The sequence below is a fragment of the Vipera berus genome (genome assembly GCF_964194415.1).
Source record: "Vipera berus genome assembly, chromosome: 13".
In the NCBI taxonomy this organism is placed as follows: domain Eukaryota; kingdom Metazoa; phylum Chordata; class Lepidosauria; order Squamata; family Viperidae; genus Vipera; species Vipera berus.
This window is the reverse complement of record NC_138216.1, coordinates 3,573,858-3,592,296: the sequence shown is the minus strand read 5'-3', so window position 1 is coordinate 3,592,296 and position 18,439 is coordinate 3,573,858. Positions and strand designations below refer to the sequence as shown.

General features: G+C 44.8%; 1 protein-coding gene across 4 annotated transcripts in view; it reads left to right on the top strand.

Annotated features, from left to right (window-relative positions):
• SMURF1 (SMAD specific E3 ubiquitin protein ligase 1) overlaps positions 1-18,439 on the top strand; it is a 45,183-nt gene that overhangs the window by 21,718 nt on the left and 5,026 nt on the right. For all 4 annotated transcript variants that reach the window (XR_014027809.1, XR_014027810.1, XM_081338384.1 and 1 more), the window contains exons 2-15: positions 2,432-2,470; positions 3,371-3,479; positions 4,442-4,575; positions 4,705-4,770; positions 5,388-5,463; positions 6,827-7,071; positions 8,216-8,300; positions 8,480-8,626; positions 10,322-10,523; positions 10,846-10,949; positions 12,633-12,747; positions 16,643-16,821; positions 17,476-17,613; positions 17,750-17,870. Coding sequence is in view for 2 of the 4 variants with exons in the window: in XM_081338384.1 (XP_081194510.1) it covers positions 2,432-2,470; positions 3,371-3,479; positions 4,442-4,575; positions 4,705-4,770; positions 5,388-5,463; positions 6,827-7,071; positions 8,216-8,300; positions 8,480-8,626; positions 10,322-10,523; positions 10,846-10,949; positions 12,633-12,747; positions 16,643-16,821; positions 17,476-17,613; positions 17,750-17,870 (1,760 nt within the window). In the remaining 2 variants the exon portion in view is untranslated. The remainder of the gene's footprint in view (positions 1-2,431; positions 2,471-3,370; positions 3,480-4,441; positions 4,576-4,704; positions 4,771-5,387; positions 5,464-6,826; positions 7,072-8,215; positions 8,301-8,479; positions 8,627-10,321; positions 10,524-10,845; positions 10,950-12,632; positions 12,748-16,642; positions 16,822-17,475; positions 17,614-17,749; positions 17,871-18,439) is intronic.

Genomic DNA, 18,439 nt, shown 5'->3' with positions numbered 1-18,439 from the left:
GCCCCGTAATCTTCTCTTCTCCAGGCTAAATATAGCCAGCACTTCCAACTGTTTTTCGTAACATTTCAATTCTAAATCTTTTGTTATCCTACCCATCCATCTACAAGGGATCTCACACGTTCTGTCTTTTTCTTAACGATGTTTCATCCCGAGCTGGACCCAGCTCTCCAGTCGTAGCCTAACTCTGCATTACAGAATGGAGCTAACTCTCTTAAAGCAGCTTAAGATGGCTTGAACTTATTTTGTACTGGCATCGCACTGCTGGCTGTTGTTCACTTTGCAACTAGCTCGACATCTCTATCCTTCTCTCATATGCACCACTGCCAAGCCAAACATCTCTTGTGCCTGGGTTTTTTGTTTTTGTTTTTTGGCTATCTAAATGCAAAACTTTTTAATTTCTGTTACATTTCACTGTGTTGGCTTCGGCCCAGAGTCTTAGCCGGTCAAATTCATTTTGTCATCCCAACTAAACCCTGTTAGCAAAAGTAGGCTCAGTGGAAGAAAAAAATAAAGTGGAATTTAAGGAAACCTAACTTGAAGCAGGAAGGAGACACCATTCCTTTCAGCTACACATTCTTTTGCCTAAAACTCTCCTTCAAACACCTGGCGTAGTTTTAATTATTTAACCAGTCTTTTCCTTTCTTCGTGTCACGACAGATTTCAAGGAACGAACGTTTAAAAACGGGAGAAAGTTCAGATGGAGCTTAAACCCTGTTGTCACACTCCTCTCACCAGGAGAGGATGGCTTGTTTTGGCCCTTAGTATTGACTTTGTTGTGTAAATGAAGCCTTCGTGTTCAGGGTTCACTTCTAAAGGCCAGATGTTGGCAGCTAGTGGGTGCATTTGACAGAGCAGTACTAGGATGGATTTTCTGATTAAACAAACCTTTGCTCTTAGCTTTCAAAGTGTTCTTTATGTTTCTATTGATGTGCTTGCTCATGCATGCACAAGTACAGCCCTCTGAGCTTCCTATCCTGAGCGCGTGCTAGAAATCGGAGTTCTTGGTCATTAAATTCTAGCAAGGAACTCTTTAAAAAGTACATCGCAAAAGTCAGGGCATGGTAGTACAGGTAACTGACCCGCAGGACCACAATTGAGGCCAAGATTTATGTTGCTAAGGGAAACTTTAAGTGAGTTTCGTCCCATTTTACGACTTTCATATGTTCGTGATTACCACTATTACTTGTATGTACACTGAGAGCTTACGCACCAGAAACAAATTCCTTGCGTGTCCAACCACACTTGGCCAATAAAGAATTCTACTCTATTTTCTTGCCCCAGTTGCTAAGGGGATCGTTGCATTTGTTAAGTTAGTAACATGGTTGTTAAGGGAATCTGGATTTCTTATTGATCTCTTCTCTTCTCTTCTCTTCTCTTCTCTTCTCTTCTCTTCTCTTCCCTTCCCTTCCCTTCCCTTCCCTTCCCATCCCATCCCATCCCATCCCATCCCATCCAAAAGCCAATCACACGGCCCTAGGACAGTGTAGCCGTCATAAATATGAGCCAGTTACCAAGCCTCTGAATTTTGATCACATGACCCTGGGGATGCTGCAACGTTCGTGTGAAAAGCGGTCATAAGTCACTTTTTTTAGTGCCGTCGTAACTTTGAACAGTCACTAAATGAACTGTTGTAAGTCAGGGACTACCTGTATACTTAGCGCTTGTATCAGCAAATGGTGTGTGTATCAAAAGGCTATTGATACACTCATTGGCCACAAGGAAAGGTACTTTTATAGAGCGTCAGGTCAGAAGTTGAAGTTTGAGGTGTGCAACATGGTTACTTCTGCAACCTTACTTACAATAGGATTATGAATAAAAGAAATTAAGTCCTAAGAATTGTTCCACATGAAGACTTTTCAGTGAGTCTCATAAGTTCAGCATTTCATAATATTTTTGTTTAAAGGCCGCTGGTTACATTTTCAGTCTGCCTCTTCTGCTCTCTACTGCAGTTGTTATTTTTCTTTTAGTGATCAAAAACATCTGTTTTAAGAACAGCACCTCTGTGATAATACGTAAGTGTCAAGTCCTTTTGCTGGAGGAATAACTTTTTAAAAACGCTAGTAAGAAACACAAAACTGGATGGGAAATGTTTGAAACTCAACAGGGTTTTAATTTGATCACCTAAGCCAAGCCTTTTCTGAATTCTTAAAATGGCCAATTTTAAAAAGAGTTCCTAGTACAACGAACGAACTTTCCACAATTTCTCCATATAACTGAATTGGAAGGCAAAAGCCCAGGTCTGGGAAAATATATGCTGTGCAATTCATGAAAATAACCGAACGTAACGCTGCTATTTATTAGTCCAGTTGTATTAGTTTCTGAGCTTTTTATAAATTATGCCCTGCGTTGTGTAAGAGAAACCTTTTCCCAGCTTGAGCTGTTTATGCTGAAATATGAGTGGAATCTGCTAACCTTTTTCTTTTTCTCGCAGTGCTTTGTGCCAAGAATCTTGCAAAGAAAGATTTCTTCAGTAAGTAACTGGAAAATCTCTATGTATACTTTTTCATACTTCCCCATCCTATCCTTTGTGCATATTGAAACTGTTCTACTGATGTTAATTCAATTCTTCCATGTTTCTGTTGAGGGCATTTAAGGAAAGTTTTTCGAGAGTCGGAAGCATAACTATCTGAAATTTATATTCACCAGACTATGAAGCAGCGAGCGTGATCTTTTTGCAGCGAGATGCTGCGTAAAGCAGATCTTGAGTGTGGCGGCTGCCAGCCAACACATTTCTGCTCATGCTCACTCGCTCCCTTCTAAATTGGCTGAGGCGCTGTAAGGCATGGCAAATATCTCCTCTTGTGAGATGGCAGATCAAGTCACAGTGAATTAACGGGGGAATCACCGTTGCAGATTCTTTTCACGGACAGGCCTGGTGTGACACGTGGAAGATCATACTGTACATTAGAAATCCGGAAAAGGCTTAGTTGCCTTTTTCAGAATGTCAGGGGACTTTAAAAATAGCACATCGTGGAATTAGTTAGACTGAGCTTCACGGGAAATTCGTGTTCTCTTCCAGAGGCGCATGCAGCTTTTAAAATCAAGGGCCATCGGGGACTCGTATAGCACAGCAAAAGTTGACTGGATCCAACGTTGCCCTTGGCGTGGCGTCTTGGGCGAGGGGGTTTAAGGCCTGGTAATAGAGGCCTTCAGCCAGGAGGCCCCCCAAAAGAAGTCTGAGTAGCCGCATTTGGTCCACACACCATGTGTTTAATACACCATGCTTTACCTCTTCTGGAGTAAGAGAAACTTTACCAGAGAGAAAATCCTCTGTATTCCCAACAGCTGTCTTCTCACAATGACAAGAGAGCAGTTGAACATTGTGGTTTGGCAGTCATCTGCAAGTTTCATTGGTTTTTGTTCTTTGCAGGGCTTCCTGATCCCTTTGCAAAAATTGTGGTGGATGGGTCTGGTCAGTGTCATTCCACTGACACTGTGAAGAACACCTTAGATCCCAAATGGAACCAGCATTATGATTTGTAAGTTGCCTGTTCAGCGTGAGGTTTTATTTATTTTTCTCCCACGCATTTTTTTTGTTACGTATTAACATTTTTATGCCGCCCATCTCACTGAGGTGGGTTCCAAGACAGAGTCCTCGTTCCTTACCTCTTTATTTACATGAAGTATTGACAACCTTGATCTGTACCTAGGAACCAAAGCAAAAGAGAAATAACACAGTTGAATGCTAGTAGGCTACCGCATAAACTCAAGAAAGCCGTTCCAAAATAGCCCATAAAATAACAATTCCTTCTCTGTCTCCTCTCTTACGCAACCGGTTGGCTAAAATGCTGTATGTTAGCAGTGCTGAACCAAAGTAACATTGAGGCAATGCCCACTCCCCAGGGATGTTTTGTTAGTCTGTTTTGTTAGAGAATGTTCTTGTGTAATAATTTGCAAGACTAAATTTGGGGGCTTGTGAGTTGAGATATCGGCTAGACTCCAAGACACTTATTTTAAGTGTGCCCAAGTGACCGAATGTACTTTTGAAAGACCCTCACTTGAAAACATTGCATCTTGTCTGGCTTCCGAAGTCCAGAAATGGAAGCCTGTATCCCTGTTCTAGAAATCCTTGCGTAATTCCTTGGCTGTGAGCAACAGAAGATGCCTCTTGTCCTATGTAGTCATAGTACAAATATGAGCCTTGCTGCAGTAACTCCAGTTTTAAGAAAAAAGCAGCTGTTCCGTAGTCTAATGAGCTCTGCACTTTGTAGTTTATAATAAGGTTGTCTGCAATTAACAAATGTTTGTGTATTATCTATTTAACATGCTGTGCAAATTACAGTAATCTAGTGATTAGTTGCATGTTTCTCTTCTTTGATAAAGACGTAGTGTAACCAAAGCATTATTCAAATGGGTTCACAAATGGGAAAGTTGTACCATAGCAGAGAGGAAAAAAACAAAAAACCTCAGTTAAACCTCCTCCTCCAACTGATTATTCTAGATACGTTGGGAAATCAGATTCTATCACCATCAGTGTCTGGAATCATAAGAAAATTCACAAAAAGCAGGGAGCTGGCTTCCTGGGATGCGTCCGACTTCTTTCCAACGCCATCAGCAGGCTAAAAGATACGGGATGTAAGCACATCTTTATCGCCAAATGTTTTCCGGGTTGGCTTGGGCAATATTTTGCGTCTCTGTTCTAAACACCGATTCCTGATGATATATATTCTTGGGTGAATTTTTCTCCCCCATTGTTTGTTTCAGACCAGCGTTTGGATCTATGCAAACTAAATCCCACAGACACGGATGCAGTCCGAGGCCAGATAGTTGGTAAGAAGGAATATCTGAACAGATCATAAAATAACAGCTATCGTGTTCAACTCCGGATATAACAGGCAGAATACCTTAACTGAAGATTTGTATGACTTGAGGTGGTTTTAAAAAAAATGTCTTCCTTTTTAGACTGCCCCCTAGTGGGACAAATTTACTCTCTTTGCTCTTGTGAGGGAAAAGAATTTTGCAATTGCACGTTAATATGGAAGGCTTTGGGTTTTTTAGCCAAAGTATTATACAGATTGTAGTCTTAAATGATAGTGCTGTGAATGCTTTGTTGCTTGTTTTTAATTGGTAGTGGTCTTAATTCCTGAAATTTTAAGGATGCACTAGGAGTAGAGGGCTTACTATATTCTTCTCCCCTCCCCCTTTTGTCAATAAATATTGAATACGAAAACGCACTGCCTCTTAAGACCCAAATTATCCCAGCAAAGCATTCAGACTGGCCTCGATAGGAAGGGACTCTGCATGTGGAGACTCTATAAAAAATGTGTACAAATGCTTGCCACGACAAATCAAACCACACCCCAGGATGTTTTTATGTTTTAATTGCTATCTTTTATTTGTACACTGAAACTTTTTGCATTTTTTCTTCCTCTTTCTTCTCATTCCAGTCAGCCTACAGACACGAGACAGGATAGGCACAGGAGGGTCTGTGGTAGACTGCAGGGGGCTCTTGGAGAATGAAGGGTAGGTATCCCGTCTTCTGATCAGTTTCAGGACTGCAGTGTCCTCGATGCTCTCTCTCTGCTTGGTTGTCTTCTTGCAAGACCTTTGATTTCCAAACTGCCTCGCTTTGCTCGGTCGAAATTGAACAGAGTTAGAGGTGATACTGGAAGAAGTGCCTCTGCCTTGCATCAACGGGGATGGAAAGATTCCTCTTGTTGCGATTATGGTGCAGAGAGGCAAGCTGTTAAACATATTGCGCATGATGGCCCACCACGTGCCCTCTCTGGTTCCCTGGAACAGAGGTAGGCAACCTTGGCTCTTTTATGACTCGTGGATTTCAACTCCCAGAATTCCTGAGCCAGCCATGCTGAGTGGAAAAGGAAAGGTTTCCAAGCTGAGCCATGCCGGCTTAGGAATTCTGGGAGTTGAAGTCCACGAGTCATAAAAGAGCCAAGGTTGCCTACCCCTGCCCTAGAAGATTTGTGCAAAGCAACCCCAGAGGTGATCACCTGGATAGGCAGTTCTTCCAGTATTACCCCTAATTCTGTTCAGTTATCCAGTTATGAGGCCACTGCCATATCCCCACAGATGTTTTACTTATAATTTTGTAGACTCTGTATCTTGAGGGTGGAGGTTGGTTCTCTGAGCTTGTGGGTTGGTTTGTGGAATGTAAGGGATGTCAGCGTTGGTGACAGTGTCAGCTGAAGAATTCCACTGAAGATGTTACCTAGCCTGGTAACGAAACATTCGGAAACCAACCCAGACTCGAGCTGCAGATATTCGCCATTATCGGCAGTTTGGCGGGTCGAATCCCGAGTGCCGCGTAACAGAGTGAGCGCCTGTTACTCGTCCCAGCTTCTGCCAACCTAGCAGTTCGAAAGCACGTTAAAAATGCAAGTAGGAAAATAGGGACCACTACGGTGGGAAGGCAACAGCATTCCATGCGCCTTTGGCATCTAGTCATGCCGGCCACATGACCACGGAGACGTCCTCGGACAAGCGCTGGAGACAGCACCAATTCCTCCCTGAGCTGCAAATATTCTCTCCATTTAAGAATAAAAGCTAAATTTAGCGGTTGGGTCAAAAGGAGTCAAAGGGAGCCGAAAAGTAAGATTGCTTTCCCCTCAACATTGTTATCATCATTAAGTGAGTCACTGGAGGAAGTCTGGTCATTTAAGAGATAAATGCAAATGTGGTCTTTGGTACACATGTCCCGTGCCCAAATCTTGCCCTTGTGAGTCATTTGCCTTTTGTGCAAGACACTTTTTCTTGGTTCTTGGTCTTCTTGGAAAGGCTGGGCCCCTTCCCCAAAGGAGGATCCCTCCAAGGCTTTCTTGGGGATATGTGGAAAATCTGCTCACTGAACGAATTTCCCTCCTTTCAGAACGGTTTATGAAGACTCGGGACCTGGGAGGCCTCTGAGTTGCTACATGGAGGAGCCGGCCCCGTATACGGACAGCACAGGAGCTGCCGGCGGAGGGAACTGTAGGTTCGTGGAAAGCCCTGGCCAGGATCAGACCCTCCAGGTCCAACGATTGCGGGGTCCTGATGTAAGAAGCCATGTCCAGACCCCCCAAAACAGGCCCCACGGTCATCAGTCGCCATCACCGGATCTGCCTGAAGGCTATGGTGAGTTTGGATTAGGGTTGCTGCCCATCCCTAACCTGGCAATCCCAAGGCAAGACCAAATGGTTCAATTATTTTCTACATTTGTAATTGATCTGATATGCATTTTTTTATGGCACTGCAAGCTGTTCAGAGTCATTCTGCAGAGTGAGACAGGTAGTGTATAAGAGAAGGAAGGAAGGAAGGAAGGAAGGAAGGAAGGAAGGAAGGAAGGAAGGAAGGAAGGAAGGAAGGAAGGAAGGAAGGAAGAAGAAAAAAAAGAGAAAAATAAAAAGATGGGGTGTTGGAGGAAGAGACTTCTAAGTCCTGTTTTGCACCCAGAAGTTGCATTGCTTCATTTTGGTGACTTCTCTTCAATGGGATTTTACACTTGACACCCTAGCTCTATGTTTTACTTCCAGTATATTTATGTTTATTGATGTGCGATTGGCTTTTGTCCTAAGAGGCAGAATAAGTGGGAGGGCTTTTTAATTTCCTGGAGCTGGCTAGATGGTAGTTTTAACACTGTCAGTGTTGTATTTCTCGAATGTATCTGGATTTTGCAGCTGGACTGTTCCTATGGCCTGTTGGCAAAGCAACATTAAAACCGGATTGTCGTGGAAGTTGGGTGGGAACCATGCAAATCTTTTACAGCTCCTAAAGCAGCTGCCCAATAAAATACAAATGACAAACAAGACCGTATATTGCTCCAATAGAGCAGCGGCACCGGGGATCGGTTGGGCACCAGGGATCCGTTCCGTGGAAGAGAGGTTTTTTTCCGTGGACCGGAGGGGGCGTGGTTTCACGTGTTGCCTGCATCCTGCGGATGGGCCTTCACTTGTTTGCGCGGCCCGGTGCTGGGGGACCCTTGCAATAGAGCACCGGGTTTCTGAATGAGCGGTAAACAAAAATAAATTTTAAAAGCAAGGAAAGTGCAGTAGCCTTCTTGGCGTTACTTTTTGTAACGCCTTTGTGTTACTTTTCGTCAGACTTTTCGTACCTGTTGTACCCAATGACAAACTCTCCAAAGGTAAGGGAAGCAAATAAACTACCGTTCTAAGATTTAGCTCAGTTTTACTAGGTCTGGCTTTAGTCACAATGTTTTGTGATGGATTTGGACATTTTTTTCTCTGTTAGCCTCTTTTTTTTCCCTTTTCTGTCTCTTTAGAGCAAAGGACAACAGTACAGGGACAAGTTTACTTTTTGCATACCCAAACTGGGGTTAGCACCTGGCACGATCCCAGGATACCAAGGTAGGTATATTGGCCGCTTTTGAGTTCACTTAGATGTTTTTAGGAAGTGAGAATGTAGGATTTGGAGATTTATACGGCCCCTCTTCCCTGTTAGACATGCTCAAATAATTTAAAATAATGCCGTCATTGAGTTAAATCTTGTTCCTTTTGTGTGTTTTTTCTTTTTTCCTTTCCTGCAGAGACCTTAACAGTGTGAATTGCGATGAACTTGGGCCTCTGCCTCCAGGCTGGGAGGTTAGAAGTACAGTATCGGGAAGAATATATTTTGTAGACCATAATAACAGAACCACACAGTTCACAGACCCAAGACTGCATCACATAATGAAGTACGTCGCCCTTAAGTTGCCGCTTGATCTTTCAGGCTGAGAATCAGGGCAAGATCAGTCCGGTCACGACTCCATGAACACAATATGGAGGTAGTGAAGCAGTAGGCTGCGTGAGGCGGTATTTAATATCTTTACGGGAGCCCTAAAAACAAGAGTCCACTTAGCACGGGTTGAACCGGAAGTAACCTGGAAGGTGTGTTGAAAGCTTTCGACGACAAGTTGCCTCCCCTTTTGAACGCTGCCACCTAAGTCAGTCTTATTCCCGTCTAAATTAATTGCCTTTTAAAAGGTACGACTGGGGACACGAAGCCTGCTCTAACAGGCGATGCGGCTTCCCCTGTGAAATATGTCATTGTCATCCCTTACTAGAGGTTTGGATCATCCCTGTGGTTGTGTCATTGCTAAGGCAGGTAACCTGCTGGGGAGTTGCAGGAACAACCCGACGGGAAGGCGCCACCACCTTGCTTCAAAGAAATGAAAAATTGGCTGTGTTGTCTTTTGCGAACTGATGCTGTCAAGAAATTAATCACACACACACACACACCCGTCCCCAATACCACCCTGTGAACACTGGTTTTCACATCTAAATGTGGCAGGAGACCCAAGTTATTTGGCCGGGGGGGGGGGGAGGTGAATCTGCTCAAGAGTATCTCCCTGTTGTACCAGATCAGATAGGGTAGGCATGTTCCAGGTCCCTCCCCGGAAAGGTTGCCCCCTAAGGTGACCTCAAAAACATGCTTTTGATGTGGCTGCCTCCACCATAGAAAACCATCTCACCCCCCCACTCCCACCCCCATTTTAGATTTTCAGAAGTTCATCAAGAATGAATGAATGAACCTTTATTGTCAAAGTACAACCATGTATACATTGAGATTGGCTGAGCCTCCCTTCGTGCCCCCACCCCCAACTTACAGTGACACAAACCCTCCAACTTATTACACCCTGTGAGCTAATTGCACAACACACCGGCCTCGCAAGTCAATCATGCATCAAGTTTATAAAATTATTTCCCGTTCAAGAGCCTAACAGCCCATGGATAAAAGCTGTTCTTCAGCCTGTTGGTACGGCTGGCTATACTCCTGTATCTCCTACCCGATGGTAGGAGAGTAAAGAGATGCCGTCCAGGGTGTGAGTCATCCCTGAGAATTTTCCTCACTCTTCCAAGGCAGCGAGCCCCGGCGAGGTCATCCAGTGGTGTCAGGGGACAGCCCACGATGTCTTGTGCTGTGCTCACCACCCTCTGTAATGCTTTCCTATCCGCGGCTGTCAGACCAGCATACCAAACCACAATACAGTACGAGGGGACGCTCTCTGTAGTAGACCGGTAAAAGAGCGTCATTAGCCTCTTTACCTAGGCTCTGGGTACAGCATGGATGTCTGGAGTTGATTATGAGGCATCCCAAAGGCATAACGGAGGTCCTGGGTTTGGCTTGTGTTTTACGGTTCTTGGAGGCCACGGTTTTATTGTTGTGAGCTACTCCCTTGTAGTTTTAGAGCAGGGGTCCCCAACCGTGGCAACTTTTAAGACCTCTGGACTTCAACTCCCAGAGTTCCACAGGGCTTAGGGACCCCTGTTGGAGAGGGAAGGCCACCTGCGTTCTTCAAATAAACAAACAGGCCCGCTCCAGTTGCCTCCTGCTTCTTTTTCTGCTTTTGGAAGTAATGTGTTCTCTCCCCTTTCCTTCCCCACCCAAGTCACCAATGCCAACTGAAAGAGTCCAACCAGCCTTTGCAAGCCCCCAACGAGGGCTCACTGGAAGACAGCGAGGAGCTGCCCGCTCAGAGATACGAACGGGACCTGGTGCAGAAGCTCAAGTTCCTCCGACACGAACTCTCCCTCCAGCAGCCCCAGGCTGGCCACTGCCGCATCGAAGTATCGAGGGAGGAAATATTTGAGGTGCGTAAACCAGGAAACCGAGTTAATGGGGTCTGGGTTTCCTCTGCCTACCAGTAAGAGGCACATCGTATAAAAAAGATGGGAAACTGGTGAATCTGAGACAGGTGGTCGTCAATTTGCAGCCATTCATTTAGCGACCGTTCTAAATTACAAAGGCACTGAAAAAAAACAAAACGACTTACAGCCGGTCTCTGCAGATACAGCTGTGGCGGCATCCCCACAATCTGACAGTCCAGATCTGGACACTTGGCAATCAGAAGTTCAGCTGCTTTGGGTAAAATAATGGGATTTTTTCCCCAAGTGCTTCTCTTTCTTTGCGTAGGAATCTTACCGTCAGATAATGAAGATGAGGCCAAAAGACCTGAAGAAGAGGCTGATGGTGAAATTTCGGGGAGAGGAAGGCTTAGATTATGGTGGAGTGGCAAGGTAAGGGCTAGAATCCTAAAATTGTGTGTGTGTGTGTGTGTGTGTGTGTGTGTGTGTGTGTGTGTGTCTCCGTTTATATACTATTGCCCTGTCAGTGTTGGAAGTGTTCCTGCTGGTTTGTTGCAGTTGTTCTTGGTGGCCCCTTATATAGGTGCTTCCTAAATAAACAGAAGCAAACCCCTCTCTCTTCTAGCACTGATAATGTTGCCTAGTTGGGTAATAAAACGTTTGCAAGAAAACAACCAAGCTCAGAGAGCACCAAGGACCCCACAGTCGTCATCGTCCTCCTCCTCCTCCTCCTCCTCTCCACAAACTCCACTCCCTTGTAGCACTGATGACGCTACCTAATTGGGTAATGAAATGTCTACAAGAAAAGAAGCAGGCTCAGAGCACCAAGGATCCTACAGTTCTCCTCCTCCTCCTCCTCCTCCACATTCTTTTAGCACTGATGATGTTGCCTAGTTGGGTAATAAAACATCTGCAAGAAAACAACCAAGCTCAAAGGGCACCCAGGATCCCCACAATAAGAATCACACTTAAAGAAACCAAAGCCGATTACGTTTGAATCTGTTCAGTGGGGTAGACATAAAGTTTCTACCTTTTTTCACCCTGCTTTCTCTCCTGCCAATTCTGAAACGTGGAAAGGTGGGGCAGTAGACCTCTTTGCCTCTCACGTGCTTAGGCAAGCCACCCTTTCTAGTTTGTTTTGGAAAAGATTCTCTTGATTCACCTACCTCACCAGAGATTATGGTTGTGTATCCTCCTGGCATCCTCTTGTAATGCTGATCCGCTCCCTTGCATCATCTAGAGCACTCATTTCCTGGATTCGGGTGACTGAATCCATCAGCATCTAAATTGCTGCTGGGGGAAAAAAAATCCCCTTTTTTGTTGTTTTGTCTATGGATACCGCTCTTTAATTTTGTGCTCTAGTCTGGGAGTTCTCTGCTTTTGACCTCTCCCTTGTCACTGTCTGAGTTTCAGCATCTCTTTATCTCCTCTGCACTTAAATGCTGTCTAGACGGATGCTGAATCCTCTCACATGCCTTAACCAGATGTCTCCATTTGGTTTGGGGGTGGGGTAGGCAGAAGATCCCCAGTTAGGCAATGATGCTACCCTGTTATCTCAGGTGTTTAGCTCATCAGGTACCATCTTCCCACAAAAAAAATAAATCTTAAGGGACGCGGTGAGTGCCGCGTAACAGAGTGAGCGCCTGTTACTCGTCCCAGCTTCTGCCAACCTAGCAGTTCGAAAGCACGTAAAAAAAAAAATCTTCACAGTTCTTTTTTTTAAAAAGCCAAACTTCCTATTGCCTGTTCTTATTCTGTTTCCTGTTTGAATGCCCTCCTTCAAGAGAGTAAGGAGGATCCAGAAAAGCTGTTGTGACTGGAATCTGCTTCATAATACTTTTCTTAAGCGGCAATCTTGCTAGCTGGAGTCAGCCTTTTTCGAAAGTGTCTAATGCTGTCTCATAAACCGGTGTTTTTCAACCTCAGCAACTTTTAAGAAGTGTGGACCTCAACTCCTAAAATTCCTCTGCTCCACAGATCTTAAAAGAGGCTGAGCTCAAGACTGTCATAGACCAACTTGGAAACTAATCCAATTTCTTGGAAGTGGAATAAACTTTTAACTTTCATTTCTCGCCCTCCACCATTTCTAATCTTGTTGAAAATTATGTCCGGCAGGGAATGGCTGTATCTTCTGTGCCACGAAATGCTGAATCCATATTATGGGCTTTTCCAATATTCAACTGATAACATTTACACGCTGCAAATAAATCCTGATTCCTCCATCAACCCCGTAAGTACTTGAAAAGCCAAGAAATATATATATATATATTTAATAAATTTAAAAACTCGAATCCTGGGTGTAGACATTTGAAGTTAGTAAAAATAAAAACGATGAACTCTGGGATATAAGAGAAAATTCTTCTTTATTGCTGAGCTTTCATCAACAAGCTGTCAGCCATGTCAACAGCGTGTTGACGAAAGCTCAGCAATAAAGAAGAATTTTCTCTTATATCCCGGAGTTCATCGTTTTCATTTTTACTAACTTCATATATATGGCTGTCCATCTCAGGAAGAGTGATTTCTGGGTGCTGTAGTGTACAACGCTTAATTCAAACTGTGTATTACTAAAAATTTCCGTTGTCATGACCTTTACCTGGGCAAGGCGATTTCTCACAGGGCAACAATTTTTGAACCCAGGTACCTCAGGCGGGCTAACTGGCCCCAAATCCAGGACCCACGACTCCCAAGGGATTAAAAATTGTGGAAACTGTGGTCGCTTCAGTGCTACCAGTTTCTGCTGGGATGGGCTGCTGCTGTGGTCACGCGACCTTCATTTTTCGGTGTGCCGTAACGGTTTCCTCTGGGCTCCAGCTGTAAATTCTGTGCCGATATCGAAACTTGGCACAAATTAACGGACTTGGGTGGCTCCGCCGTAACATTTGCACCCCTGCCCTCTTTTCTTGAGGTCCTGCGGTGGGTAGGCCGGGCCGCTGCTTTAGGGCAAGCTAAGGCCTCCTGCTTTGATGTTCCACACAATCCAGTACCGGGAGGAGGTCAAGCTGAAATCTTTTTTCCCCCTCGTTTGTTTGATTTTTCTCTACCTTCTGCGAACCGATTAATGTCTATTTTTCAGTCGAGTCCCCACAGGCCCTGGAAGGTAAGCGGATACAAAATGGGGCTCAGAGCTTTACCTAGAACTAACTTGCTTCTAATGGACTAATTTGTGTAGCCTGAACGTGTTTCCACGAAGGCAGGAGTGGGCAACGTTGGGAAGGGCCGAGGTGGCCCTCGCCCTTTTGCAATCAGCAAGGGTAACATGTGGATGGAGCCAAACGGGGGTGAGGGGTGGGGTTGGTGACTCAGATCTGAATGTCGCCTGGCTCTTCCAGTCCCGTCCTCCCCCTAGGTAAGATTTGGCCTTGTGGCTGTTTTTCCTGCTCCCTCCACAAATCCATTTCTTTCTCCTTTTTTGCGCCTTCTTCCTCTGAGACTCGCCAGCATTATCCTTCTTATTACCATTGACGCCAGCCCCAGAGCTGTCAGCCGTGAAGGGAATTGCTAGCTAACGGATTTGTTTCCTTTGAAATTGCAGAAAGGTGTTTTTTTTTCTGGGCAGCCCCTTGTCGCTCACAACGCCTTGCAGCTCTGAGCTTTTGGGCGGCCTCCGCCGCAGAGCCGAGCCAGGTCAGGGAGCCACGCCTAGGAACGTCTCTCCACTTTGACAGGTCCCCGACGACGACCTCTGCGCGCATGTTGGAAAGAGTTGGGGAAGTGGACTTAGAAAGTGAGCATTTGAGAAGGCTTAGCTTTCCCTCTGCCAGTGGGGAAGAATGGAAGATCTGAGAAGGATAGCCTGGAGGTGGAGGTGGAGGTGGAGATGGAAGGAAAAAAATTCCTGAGTTTTAATCAAATCCCCCCCAAGCTGCGTTTATGTTGGGGGGAAAGGTGTCTTCCCCCACCTCCACTTGCCTAAAGAAGGAAAAAAAAGAGAGATTTTTTTTTCATAGAAGGGGAGGGGCTTCCTTTGCTACCAGAATAGTTCAGCATGAAACTATGACTCAGCCACGACTTACAGCTTGTGGTTAAAGCATCACAGGAAGCATCCCAAAGTGTCTGAGGATGTTGCAGCAACCCGAAGGAATTTGTTAACAATAACCGTCTCAGCTGCTGTAGGCTACCTATTTTAAGGGAAAGCAATTCCTCTCATTTCCCCTCCCCCCCACCCTCTCATTTCCCCCCCCTCCAACCCTCCGAGTTTTCATAATGGACAGCAACCATAGAGAAGTTGCATGGCATGTTTGGAGGGGGAGAACCTGGTGATTGCTATAGGTTGCCCACCCCTGTTTGAAAAACGTCCCACTAAATAATAACTGCCTATGTAGCTCCTTGGAATTTCTCTCTTCAAATAAACACAGGCACATATTAACAGCTCACTGTGTATCTAGATTAAGCTACTATTCTAACAGTGGGTTAGAATTGGACTTCCTACGATCCTAAACTTAAGTCATTTAAAAAAAAAACACTTCAAGATTGGGGTGGCACTCGTAAAACACAGCGGTTTAGTCCCTGGCCTTGAATTAGAAAGATCCAAGCACAAGGCCATCTATAGCAAAAGGTCTTCACGCAAGCCGCTGTCCTAGATGATCCTACCTTGCAAGGGCTGTGGTTAAGTTAAAATTAAAAGAGGGCTCGCCAAGTATGCTACCTGGAGCTCTTGGAGGTAAACCAAGATACAGGTGAACAGCTCACGGATAGCTGAACCACACTCTTCTTGAAAAGGTAAGATGTTTAGGCTGCCGCTTTTGAGTGGAGTAAGCATTAACTAAGGGACGCGGTGGCTCAGTGGGTTAGGACGCTGAGCTCGTTGATCAGAAGGTCGGCAGTTTGGCGGGTCGAATCCCGAGTGCCGCGTAGCAGAGTGAGCGCCTGTTACTCGTCCCAGCTTCTGCCAACCCAGCAGTTCGAAAGCACGTAAAAATGCAAGGAGAAAAACAGGGACCGCTACGGTGGGAAGGTAACAGCGTTCCGTGCGCCTTTGGCATCTAGTCATGCCGGCCACATGACCACGGAGACGTCCTCGGACAAGCGCTGGCTCTTCAGCTTTGACACGGAGATGAGCACCGGCCCCTAGACTCAGAAACAACTAGCACGCATGTGCGGGGGGGGGGGGGAACCTTTACCTTTTTAAGCATTAACTGAAGCAGTAAAGATACCGTTCTGTATTTTAATGATAACAAAAAATATCATTCGCTCATTTGTCTGTTACGATTTCCCCAAAGGGACACCTTCACTGTGCGAGAACGTTGCTACTTGACATCTTCAAGAAACCGCGTGCATTCCAGAAGTGCAAAAAAATGGAAAACACTCCAGTCAAGGACTGGGTATAGTCAGGGGGTTGGCCTCCTTTGTGAAGGGTTTCGAGAGAGGCGAAGCTGTGAATAGAAACGGGTTCGAGCAGCGTTTCTCATCAACCTTGCCCACTTTTAAGATCTGTGGACTTCAACTGCCAGAATTCCCCAGGCGGCAGTGCCCTGGGAGATGGAAGTCCACAGATCTTCAAGTCACCAAGGCTGAGAAACACCGGGTTAAAGGAATCCCTGGCAACGTTACCTTCCCAAGGAGTGTCTCCCTTTAACCGTTCAGTTTGCTTTGCTTGAGTTTGCCCTCCGGCAGCAACTACAGTCTCTTTGAACCTGGCATTTAAGGGAAATCCCTCTGCTGCTGGCTAAACACCTGCAGCTGACAAGCCCCAGGGGCAGGAGGCTTAAAAAAATACGCTGGGTGAATCTTCAGTGAGACAAAGATGGTTCCAGCTTCTTAGAAGCAGCCGACGAGTGAAAATCTGTCTCGGCATCTCTTTTAACCTCAGCCACTTAAAGACGTGTGGACTTCGACTCCCAGAATTTGAATCTTGGGAGTTTGAAGTCCCATCTTGAACGTTGCTGAGGTTAAGAAACTCAGGTCTACCTGCAGTGTAAAAAATAAAAATAAAAATGACCCCCTCATAATTGTACCGAATGGAAGAGCATAAATATACTAAGATGGAAGGGTGCATGCTGATGCTTCTCGGCCACAGGATTTGCAATCATGAAACGGCACTTCCATTGCGTCAACTCAAGTCTGGCGAAAGGCAACTGGCATCTCTTGCAGCGAATGAAATTCTTGGTGGTTGGCATATCTTTCAGGATCATCTGTCTTATTTCCACTTTGTCGGTCGGATAATGGGGCTGGCGGTATTCCACGGGCATTACATCAATGGGGGCTTCACAGTCCCTTTCTACAAACAGCTGCTGGGCAAACCCATCCAGTTACCTGACTTGGAATCGGTTGATCCAGAGCTACATAAGAGCTTGGTCTGGATTTTGTAAGTATTCTGTCCCATAATGTGTAATGTTTTGATTGGGTCAGGAGCACCAGCTCGAATGAAAAAAAAAAAAGGATTTCCTGACCTCAATCGCTGGTGCCTACGTAGATTTTAAAGCTGCTTTTGGCAAGGTAGAGATACTTAAGAACTTCCAAAAAAACTGAAATTTTTTTTTTATAAACAATGAGCAGTGATGCTTCTGGATAACTGCCGGATAGGAGAAAGTAATCCTTGAACTTCATTAGAAACCTGTTCAGCTGAACTGTGTTTCTGAATTGATTGGCTTACTTGTAATTACTCAATTTATCCTTCAGCCTCACTCATAACACAGGCATGAGAAACTGTTTTAAATTTCTGGGCATTTCTGGAAGTCAACCAACATGCATCCAAGGAATATCTTCGGGGATAGAATTTGATCAGAAAATACCTTTTTTTTGTTTTGTTTTGTTTTGTATTCTCTACAGTGTTTTTTTCCTCTGCAAGGAGGAATATTAAAAACTGCACGGCTGCACAACTGCTTACTAAAGCATGGATCTGCCACAGAGAACTCTGCTCTTAAAAGTTACACGTTTCAATAGGTCTGGCTAATTAAATAAATAACACCTCACCTTAACTTGCCGAAATGACTTGTAGACATTGCATTCTTGTTGACAGGGAGAATGACATCACTCCAGTTCTGGACCATACCTTCTGTGTGGAACACAACGCTTTTGGCAGAATTCTGCAACACGAACTCAAGCCGAACGGAAGAAATGTTTCCGTTACGGAGGAGAACAAGAAAGAATATGTCAGGTGCCCTGATTTGTTTCTTTAGACAGCCCGTGACTTCTTTGGGGGAACAGGTTTTATACCCATTTGCAAAATTCCATTACTACCATTCCAGTAATAATCCTGTAGTCATTCGGAGATTTATTTTTCTGTTTCCCAGGCTGTACGTAAACTGGCGGTTCATGAGAGGAATTGAAGCCCAATTCCTGGCTCTTCAAAAAGGGTTTAATGAACTTATTCCTCAGCACCTCCTGAAGCCTTTTGACCACAAGGAACTTGAGGTATTCATGGTATATTTCAAACTAGCTCTTGCTGCGGTTCAAAAGCGAAAATAGCTCCTACATGTATTTCCCTTTTTCTGAATTTATGTGTTAAACAGAATTCTGTCCCAAGATGAGGAGATAAACCTAGAAAGCTTACTTTTGAAGGATATTTCTTAACTTAGAGGCCTTGATTTGACAAATTTGGGGCAGTTTCCATACTAAAACTCATAGGGGGTGGTGGTGGTGGGAAACCTGCCTGTTAAGATCTCCTGAAGTTGCTAAGGAAAACGGGGGAGTATGCGGAATCAAAATCCTGGTAGAGAATTGGAATTGGAATCAAAATCCTGGCAGAGAATTAGGACATTCCAGTGCTTCCACCTTGAAAACGCTGAAGTTAACAGTTGTGCTTTTGTTCATGCCGAGTCAATTTTCTAAGATTTTTATTTTCAGAGCGTATGACTGGCTTAAGAGTAGGGGGTTTGACTAGAAGACCTCCAAGGTCCCTTCCCATTCTAGCCCTGTGGACATGGAAAGTCTGTTCAAAAACTGTCAATAGCAGAGCAGTCAAGGGTGATAACTCTGAATGC